Source organism: Leiobunum rupestre, chromosome 6 (assembly GCF_980474605.1).
Source record: "Leiobunum rupestre chromosome 6, qqLeiRupe1.1.hap1, whole genome shotgun sequence".
Classification (NCBI taxonomy): domain Eukaryota; kingdom Metazoa; phylum Arthropoda; class Arachnida; order Opiliones; family Sclerosomatidae; genus Leiobunum; species Leiobunum rupestre.
The window spans coordinates 50,542,170-50,552,939 of NC_143389.1; the positions used below are offsets into that span (position 1 = coordinate 50,542,170).

Below are 10,770 nucleotides of genomic sequence, written 5' to 3' on the forward strand. Positions count from 1 at the left end.
AGGAAATATTTTAATGGGCGCAAAGGTAGAGTTGACACACTTTTGGGTCTTATGTCGCTTTTGGTCCTCGACGGTAACGAGGTTAGTAGTCCTTCAGTAAGAAAGTGCCCTGGTGTCAGCGCGGAGGGCTCCTGATGGTCATTGTAAACGAAGGTCAGTGGCCGTGATTTTAGTCAGTCCTATAAGTTGTTCGTAAAATCATCCTCCCAGGAAATCTCCAAGAAGTAATATTTTCGAGAGCCAGAACTTGCAAGTCAGTGAAGTCACTGTTTATATAGTGCTTGTTAAAATAATGGAAAATTTTCACCTTTACGGCAGCAACAAGCGTTCCCCATGGCGTTAATTAATTCTTAAATTTGAAAATTGAGCCAATACCTCTGGGCTTCTGATGGCGCTCCAGATTTCTTGCAAATCCTTATTGGCCCTTTCAAATGTTAGCGCATTGTCAGTCAGGGCAGTCTGGGGGATTCCTCTTCTAGCGATAAACCTCCAAAAAGTCATTAGAATGTTTCCGGCTGAACGATCAGATACCATTTCTAATGGATAGCTACGTAGGACTTGTCTGTAGTTCTCTGTGCTTTGGTATGTATTGGGCCGGCAAAGTCGATGCCTGTACGCTCAAAGGGTGCGGCTTGGGTAATTCGGTCCATCGGTAACGGTGCATCTATCATCGCTTCTGACTGGGCACGAAGTCTTTGACAAATTAAGCATTGTTTAATTTGTGACTTTACCAATTGTCTCGCTCTTGGTATCCAAAAAGTTTCCCGCAAATCGCTCAGAGCTACAGATACCCCTCCATGGTATGATCTCTCGTGATACCATTTTACAATAAGCAAGGCTCAAAATTAAGGGTTGAAAAATATATACATAAGTTAACAGTCTGTCATGGCCTAAGCGGGACGACAAATGCCATGTACCTCTTAACTTGATTTTGCGACTGATTTCAACGCCTACAGCGACTGCTTCCAGAGCTAGATCCTTTAAAGATTATGATTTAGAAAATATTCGAGCATTATTTATCACACATCGTTAAATACGTAGTAATAATTTCTAAAAGATTTAAACCATTTTTGGTATGATTGAAAAAATATAAAATTTCAAGTGTTGAATTTCAAGAAAATATTTTTTGATTTATCAAACAAAAACAAGAAAATACCCCCCTTTTTTAAGAGCTTATTTAAAGCTCTTTTCTAGAGCTATCTAATAGTGTATTTATATTTCGTGTTTTCAATCTCCAACATGACCCTATAACCCCTCGAATGAGACCCCCAAAAATAAAAATTTTCATTTTGACATCAAATAACTTGGTAGCAATTACAGTTAGTACTATATAGTCTTCGCCTCTGAATTTCCCTTGCTGAAATGTGTAAGATTGTCTAATTATGTTTAAATAAAATTTATATATAAAAAGTTATTAAGCTTTAAGCGAAGGGGTACTGAAATCGAGGTACGCTATACCAAAAAATGTGGGGTTTCGGTTAAACTGTGTTTATTCTAAAACTTCTTAATATTTTCAGCTAAAACCTTGGATATCACCGTTTTTTAGACAAATCTATCCGTGTTTAAATTTTTTAAAAAAATCGATTGACCCATGGTGACATGATTGGTCGAAATCATATGGAATGACCCAAATGATGTCTGATAGTTCAGCCGGAAACTTTCTAATGGCTTTTCGGTGGTTCATCGCTATAGAAGAGGAATCCCCCAGACTGCCCATTTGCGCTAACATTTAAAAGGGCCAATAATAGCGTTTTCCATTTATGTTCCATTTGCGTGCTCGGATCTGCTCCGATCAAGTTTCGCGTGTTACATTTCCCACTCTCGGGTGCTCCAGGATCGCCCAAAACTGATCTGTCGATTTTGACAGATCAACGGATCGAGATCGAGATCGGAGCAAATTTTTGCGTGTTCCTTTTAGTTTTGTTGGCAAAATGGCAGACCAAGACGCGAAAATTAATATTACTAGCAGCTGAAAAACAACAAAGCACGGAAATAATTATGTTAATGTTATGTTCCATTTGCGGTTTTACTCTAGTCGATTGGGGCGAGATCTATGACGTAAAGCAGCGTTCAGACTAGGTGAAAATATGACGTTTGCGTCGATCGTGTCGGTTCTTTCGATTTCTTACACCGTTCAGACTTCTCAACAGAGGCTTTAAATTTTCGCGCGTGTCGTTTACATTTTTTCATTTCGTTGCGGATTGCCTAGATGGCGTCTCTGTTTAAAGGTCAAAAGGTTCATAGCAGACAATTCAGGATTTTAACGCGGGAACTCAGGGAAGACATCGGCCTAGGAGGAGCACAGACCTCTAACACCCAATCGCGTCGGAATAAGATTGTGGAAATCTCCATCTTTCTCTCTAACTGTAAAAATCACTCATCCAAATTTCCCTATTTCTTCGGTTTTTAATTCTATTGATCATGTAGGCCGCGAGTAAATTGTTATTATTCAAAATTAGCGCCTTTCTATTATCTGTCGCCATTGTAGCCTATTTCGATTTTTCCGCCGTTATTACTGAGCTCTGATTGGATGAACAATCACCTTTTATTTTAATCTCCGTGCGAGGTTGGTTCCTTTCTGAACAGTGAAATGAACGAACCGACGCGACCAACATAACCGAAACGACACGGCCGACGCTAACGTAACATTTTCACATAGTCTGAACCAGTAGACGAGAGCCGCAACAATAAAACGACCTTGCTCTTCTCGCTTCCTAGAAAATTTTGGGTTTTTTCGATTTCACCACTTTTGCGAAATATGGTCAATCCAAGGTTCCCACTAAGGGCCACAAAATTCTTAGGGGCTAAGGGGCCACAAAATTCTTAGGGGCCACAAAATAATTAGCCCACCTGTGAAAAAACCTTAGCGCCGCTACTGGTCTGAACGCTGCTTTAGAGACAGATTCGGAGCGAATCTCGAGCAATCAAATGGAAAACGCTATAAGTATATGCAAGAAATCTGGAGCGCAATCAATGCAGAAGCCCAGAGGTATTGGCTCAATTTTCATATTTAAGAAAACGTTTAAAATAAAAACCCAGACCAACATAAGTGTAAGAGCACGATGCAAACAACTCGATATTTTCTTCATAAATGAACTATTACCCTTGAAAACTAATACGCTAAAACAATAGATAAAACAATAAACAATATCCACAGATATTGTATTCATCCGTTTAGTAAAAAAACCAGCCTTATCATAATGGTTCCTTTACTTTAAAATTTTCCCTAAGGAAGTCAATGGCTCGGCGGTGAACTATCCGCATGGTAACAATGCGATCCGAGTTCAATTCCTGATCACGATCAAATTTTACATTGAAATACTTAAATATAAGATTAATATAATTTATAAATATTTAATGAAATATAAGATTAATATAATTTATAAATATTTAATGAAATATAAGATTAATATAATTTATAAATATTTAATGAAATATAAGATTAATATAATTTATAAATATTTAATGAAATATAAGATTAATATAATTTATAAATATTTAATGAAATATAAGATTAATATAATTTATAAATATTTAATGAAATATAAGATTAATATAATTTATAAATATTTAATGAAATATAAGATTAATATAATTTATAAATATTTAATGAAATATTAGATTAATATAATTTATAAATATTTAATGAAATATAAGATTAATATAATTTATAAATATTTAATGAAATATAAGATTAATATAATTTATAAATATTTAATGAAATATAAGATGAATATAATTTATAAATATTTAATGAAATATAAGATTAATATAATTTATAAGTATTTAATGAAATATAAGATTAATATAATTTATAAATATTTAATGAAATATAAGATTAATATAATTTATAAATATTTAATGAAATATAAGATTAATATAATTTATAAATATTTAATGAAATATAAGATTAATATAATTTATAAATATTTAATGAAATATTAGATTAATATAATTTATAAATATTTAATGAAATATAAGATTAATATAATTTATAAATATTTAATGAAATATAAGATTAATATAATTTATAAATATTTAATGAAATATAAGATTAATATAATTTATAAATATTTAATGAAATATAAGATTAATATAATTTATAAGTATTTAATGAAATATAAGATTAATATAATTTATAAATATTTAATGAAATATAAGATTAATATAATTTATAAATATTTAATGAAATATAAGATTAATATAATTTATAAATATTTAATTAAATATAAGATTAATATAATTTATAAATATTTAATTAAATATAATATTAATATAATTTATAAATATTTAATTAAATATAAGATTAATATAATTTATAAATATTTAATTAAATATAATATTAATATAATTTATAAATATTTAATTAAATATAAGATTAATATAATTTATAAATATTTAAAATGATGTAGAATAAATTATAGTACCTAACGTTATAACTTCGTAAATCTCTGACACGCAGCAGACCCGGGTTCGATTCCCGGCCGGCGCCAATAATTCGCAAATTGATACTAAGACGAATACCGTGAACAATTGGTGGAAACCCTGCCATTGGACGTTGAGAGGTTGCCATAACACTCAGCACTCGGTCCGCCCCAAAAGTCAATAAGAAGAAGTTGAAGAGAAAACGCCCGTAGAAACACAACAAACACAAACACACAAACACAGACTCAACAGACTCAACAGACTCAACAGACGCGAGATTTTTCTTTAGCAATAACGCATATTTAAAGTACTGGCTAAACTCGGGACGAGTGACAATGACATTTCCGCACGTGTATCAAACGAAGTATTTTAATACATTTGCGAGAAAATGATAATATTAATGATTCCATTAATATATTAAAATATTTTACTGTGCTGCGTTGCGGATATTTCAATTCATTTTTACGTCTTACTGTTTATTTCTTACTGCTGCGCTCCTTTCGTAAGAAAGGAATCGAGTCCTAAGGGGGGTGTTTGAACCCCCTAAACCCCCCTTATATACGTCCTTGACAAACTCAACATTCACACCCTACACATAAAAATTACAATAACGAAATATCCAATCAAACTGAGTTAAAACTGTCTCGATGGTGAGCGTTAACGAAAAAAAAAACATCCAAACCAAACCCAACCCCAAATTAATCCGTTAACGCTCACCGTCGCACGGTGGTTTTGCCAACCCTTCGACAGTCCTAGCAACTGCGAACGCAGAGATTTCGAGAAACTGCGTACGCAATGATTAACCTTTGCACGGAAAATGCGAACGCGTTTGCAGGACAGACATACACACAGACACGGTGATTGTATAACTCCTCCTAGGGGACTTTGTCCCCTGTGAGAGGTAAAAACGATACCCAGCTTGACCCAGCTTGACCCGATTGCCAAATTTAACATTTGGGGATTTTTTTTCATATTAGAGAAAAAAGCACGTGATTCAGTACAACTTCGGCCATAACTCGGACACGGTTCATCCTACGGGCATGTGGTTGCATTCGACTCAGGGTGAAATTTACCATCGGGAACATCCAGGGCCGTGCTAAGAGGTCTCGCGGCCCCGGGCGAAATGCATGGGCGAAACTGAAAAATTGTGAGTGTAGCGGCCCTCCGGTATATACATCCCTATGGTAAAATTTTAGCGGCCCTGGGCGACCGCCCGGCTCGCCACCCCCTAAGCACGGCCCGAACATCACCAAACACGGTCCAATTAGGTGAAAGCAAATTTCGGAGGCAACTGCCTCCTCCTGCCCCCCCCCCAAATCTGTGTTGTCCACCCCGCATCGCTGCGGACTCATCGGATACTCAAAGTAGACACCAAAATAGAATTTTTAGGCCACATTGCAAGCTGGAACGAATTTTGCCGGTGAACTACCCTCTTTTACCCGTACTATACGATTAATTTGAGTTAAACTTTTGTTAGACTTGTTGTAAAGAGTTGGTAGCGGTGTACCTTTGGGCCGGTCGCGGTTCGTTCAAAATGGCGGAGTTCATTTTGCCGCAAAACCATTTTCCTCAAATTATTAAACAGTTTTAGCAGTTCGTGATATAGTTCAAAATGACACGCGAACGTCTATGAATCTCGTTGTAAGATTCGTAGACTGTCGCGCGTCATTTTCGCGAGTTTCGGAAACTATCTTTTACAAAATAACTGATGACACATGGGTTGTCGCGCCCATGTTTTATAAATTATTAAATAAAACATATTTAGAATGAAAGAGATTTCATATTCGAAACACAACTTTTTCGATAAAATTGTCATTTTTCTTACACGTTTTTGTCGCGGGATTTATCTTCTCTTCATCATGGGCCAAATAATGATCATTATTTGGCCCATGTCTTCATATTGACCCTGTCCACCTTCGTCATCGCGTTAACAACCTCTGCGTACTCTATGATTTTTTACATAATAATTTAACCCTGAACTTTTCCGATTTTTTCTCCATCAATATCTCCTCTACTCGTGGTCACTCCCTAAAATTATATAGCTAAACCAAGGGTCTCCTCTGCCCAGCGCCAAAACCATTTTTCTTCCGGGGTCATTAACGACTGGAATTCTCTCCCACAGGACATAGTTTCAATTCCCAATTACCACACATTTCTAGTCTTAAGTATCGTAATAGTCATATTAAAACCTTAAATCTTTGTTTATTCTACTTTTTTATTTTACTTAACTATGTTGTATTTTTGTGTATCATTAATTGCTTGTGTTTAAAGGGCAACACAAGTGGTCATGCAGGGGGGGGGGGAACTATGTTTTCTTCAACAAGCCGTAAGTAGGTTTTCTTTGCTCTCATTCGCGAATTTTTCGATTTTCTTCGCTGAGTCATGGGCCAAATAGTGATAAATCCAGGACATGCCTCTTGTACCTTCATACGTACTAAATCGGTCGTCCACCAAAAGTAACGGGCGGCCATTTTAGAAGGCGGGGAAAAGGTACAAATAAAAAAAATTGGGAGCAAAATCAAGCAGAAATTTCCGGTTTCCCGAACGCCATCTTGTGTTGACTAAGTCGAAATTCGGAAATAAGTGGCGGTTGTAATTCGAAAATCCTGCCATATTGGTCCCTCATTTTTAGATTAATGTTAACGATTCTAGGAAAGTATATGTTTAATATTATATAATTATATATATTATACTAATTATGAACCTAGTACGTAAAAAAAAGTACTTACATTAATAACCACACTAGATATGATAACTGTGAATAAGTATTCCAGGATATTTACTACGACGACCACGTGTATTATTTTTGAAAACTACCCCTAAACAATTTGCCCCCAAAGTGACGTAGGTCCGCGATCGCACATTTTTCCCAATAGGGGGCAATAGTGGTCGGGTGTTAGCGCTGTCGGACGGGTTTTTCGCATAGAGTCATGTCCTGGATTTATCATTATTTGGCCCATGGCTGAGTTAGCTCGCAATCAACGAACCCAGGAATTTATTCCTAGCTTAATTTATTTATTATGGAGAAAAGAACTGGGTTAGTTTCCGAGAGTTGGACTTTGACATTTTCGATTTAACAATGTTTTGGAATAAAATTATTTGTGAATTGAATATTTTTAATAATGGAAGTTGAAACATTAGGCCTTGGACGCGGTAAATCTCTGCCGCTAGCCTCACATTGGATTAAGAAAATTCAACACCACACACACTCCTATATCCCGTCTCTCTTAACAATTTCCATATCATTATACCCCGACAGAATATTTATCTTTTTTTATTACATTTATTTTGTAGAAGTTTAGGATCCGATTTGTCGGTAAGCACGGAGACTTCACTTTCCTCGGCCATTTTCGCGACTAAAGAATGCATGGATTTTGCGTAAAAACCGCGATAGGCGCATTTATACAAAATAAATTCGGAAAATATGGTTCTGCTTTTTTTACAGAGGGAAAGGCTATGGCAGATAGCGCATGCGCAGTCGTTCTTTTTATCTATAAGATAATTTACCCCCTGCATGGTCACTTGTGTTGCCCTTTAACTAACGCGTGGCTTTGCTCCCTTAAATAAAGGTGAGCCACCCTGTTACAAAAGGGTTGTATATTTTTTACGGGCCAATCATAGAAATCTCATAGGTAACTAGAATGCTGCCGCCTACGGCCGATCTTGACGCCAGTTCGCCTTAAACCTTCAGCCAATGAGAGGCCGTAGAGTGGTTCCGCCAAAGAGGATAATAATCCTCCTTGGATCCGCTACTATAGCGGGAGATAGGCGACGTCATTCTCTCTGGTGACATTAAATTCTTGGCAGAACCACTCTTTGAGCTCTGATTGGCTGAGATCTGGCTATCGTCTGCCACAGCGTTTGGCCCATTTGCCAGTTACACGGCAGCATTCTAGTTACCTATGAGATTTCTATGGGGCCAATAAACAAATCTTGAATCTTGAATCTACGTAGCATATGTCTCCATTAATTTAATTGGCTTTTCACTAGTCATAACAAAAGTGGATATATCCACTTTTGGTCATAAGATTTATTTTCTCAAATTATCCTTAATCGTATTACTCAATATTATCATTCTCACTAAAACACTATTTTATAAGGGTGAACTTTTTTACCCATTCCCTCGATGCTCCAAGAGAAGCCCACTCTGTAGCTTATGGAGCCTTTTGTATAAATAAATAAATATCACAACCAGGTTTTAAGATTGTTAAATTTCGTGCTTTCAAAATTGTTTACTTTTGTAGCTATGTACTTTTGTATTCACAACTTGCTACGGATCAAAGCTAGCAAGTGAAAAAGCAACAAAATGGCTTCAGTGAACTCTACTCATGTCACTCACATATTTCTATTTTTGTTTATACTCCTTTTCGTTTTGTTTTCGTTCCTAGTTTTATTTTTTGTAAACTCCGTTCAAAGTAAACCGTACATGGATGAAATCTTTCATATTCCCCAAGCGCACAAATTTTGTAACGGAAAGTTTACCGAAGTAATTGTGTACCTCTATTTAAGCCTTGGATTATTTTCTATACGTTAGTAACGCTAGCTAATAAGATTTTATATAATAGTGGGACGCCAAAATAACAACGCCTCCTGGATTGTACATAGTAACCGTGGGATTCCTAGTCCCAATCACTAAAATTCTTAACCTGCAACTATGTGAAATACTACACTTGAGACTAGTTAATGTGATCTTCCATGTTGGAAATTTGTACTTAATGTATAGCATCAGTAGAAAACTTCATCAGGTTTAAAACATTTCTGGCTTTAATTACTAATTGCCAGAAAGATTCAAACTAATTTCATTACAGAATGCAAGCTCCAGCAAAATAATTTTCTCATGTCTGAACCTCTCATTTTTCCCTGTTCTTTATTTCTTCTCATTCTTGTATTACACGGATGTCAGCTCAACATTCTTTGTTTTATTAGCATATTTACATCATTTATATGGTCAAAATGTGATGTCAGCTGCGTTTGGAGCCCTGTCTCTCTTTTTCAGACAAACCAACATTGTTTGGATTTTTTTTGTATGGGAATTTTGGTTTTCATTCCAAGTACTTTTCTTACTGTATATTTAACATGGCACTTATTTTTTCAGATGGCTGGAGAAAAGGTGGTGGATATTATTCTTAGCCATGTGCGAATAGAAAAAAAGAAAACCTTAGTTTCCAAAGGCAGTCTACAATATCTGGCGCAAGTTTTTCAGACTTTGCTAACAATGCCTCATTCTCAAAAAAAGGTGTTGCTGACAATGTTAGTGGAAATGATGAAATCTTGTTGCGGTTATCTCAGTGTGGCAGCAATGTTTACAACTTTCATTATTTTTAATGAAGGAATAGCTGTTGGTGATAGGGAGGCGCACCAAGTTTGTTGTCACATTCCCCAGTTATTTTATTTTTTAGGGTTCATTTTGGCATTTGGGAATTCTTATTTATTAACAGTGTCTAAACTGAGTAAATTCTGGGCTTGGTGTGTGGAAAATGCAATCTTTGTGGTGGCCAGTATGTTGATTATGGCAGTTTGTCTGCGTTACCTAACTTTTGTACACCCCTATCTCATAGCTGATAACCGCCATTACACTTTTTATATATGGAGATGGTTCTTGGGTAAAAGTGCTTTTCGCTATTTGTTCATTCCTTGTTACATATATGCGGCTTGGGCACTTTTAAATCTGTTTCAATCCAAAAATGCACTTTGGAAAGTACTTCTTATAACGTGTCTCATTTTAGCTGTTGTACCTCAGAAACTATTAGAATTACGTTATTATATCTTGCCGTATTTGTTAATTAGGCTTCATACGCCATTAGGAACGAACATTCAAATATTTTCCGAGTTAGCAGTATACTTCCTTGTTAACTCCTTTACATTTTATTTATTTACTCAACATCCTTACAAATGGGAGGGTCACCATGAAGTTCAGAGGTTTATGTGGTAATTAGCTATGCAATTAAAAATTTTGACATTCAATTTCTATCAAATTTGTGTACCTTTTCTACCAAATATACCGTGATTTGTACATAATGTGTAAATATATTTCATTTTTTTTGTACACCTCAATCCATATTGCCACAAGTAAATGTGCGTCCCTATATTGTAGGATTAGTCACACAATAAATTATTGTAAGTTCTAGTTTTACTCGATCTGTTATTTATAATCATCATAGGAACTAAAGACCCTTTCACTTGCATTTTGTCATTTCCAAAAAGATATTGAAATTCTAGGTAATTTATGCAAATGACGACTTTGGTTTTCGCTTAGCGTGTCTAAGGCGCGCGATTAAAATTTAGTGGTTTGTACAATGACATGTATCTGAGTGAACGTGCTATTTTTAACACACAGCGGGGGTG

At 35.4% G+C, this 10,770-nt stretch overlaps 1 protein-coding gene across 2 annotated transcripts; it reads left to right on the top strand.

Moving 5' to 3' along the window:
* The first annotated feature begins 8,713 nt into the window (after positions 1 to 8,713).
* Positions 8,714 to 10,389, top strand: Alg10 (alpha-1,2-glucosyltransferase Alg10). 2 transcript variants are annotated; one of them, XM_090178526.1, is made up of 5 exons: positions 8,714 to 8,911; positions 8,991 to 9,170; positions 9,234 to 9,264; positions 9,352 to 9,449; positions 9,521 to 10,389. In XM_090178526.1, exons 1-5 carry the CDS (start codon positions 8,732 to 8,734, stop codon positions 10,355 to 10,357), a joined length of 1,326 nt encoding a protein of 441 aa, XP_090034652.1. In that variant the 5' UTR covers positions 8,714 to 8,731; the 3' UTR covers positions 10,358 to 10,389. The 2 variants fall into 2 exon arrangements, with proteins under 2 accessions (XP_090034652.1, XP_090034651.1); XM_090178525.1 differs by having other exon boundaries at positions 9,234 to 9,449.
* The last annotated feature ends 381 nt before the right edge of the window (positions 10,390 to 10,770 follow it).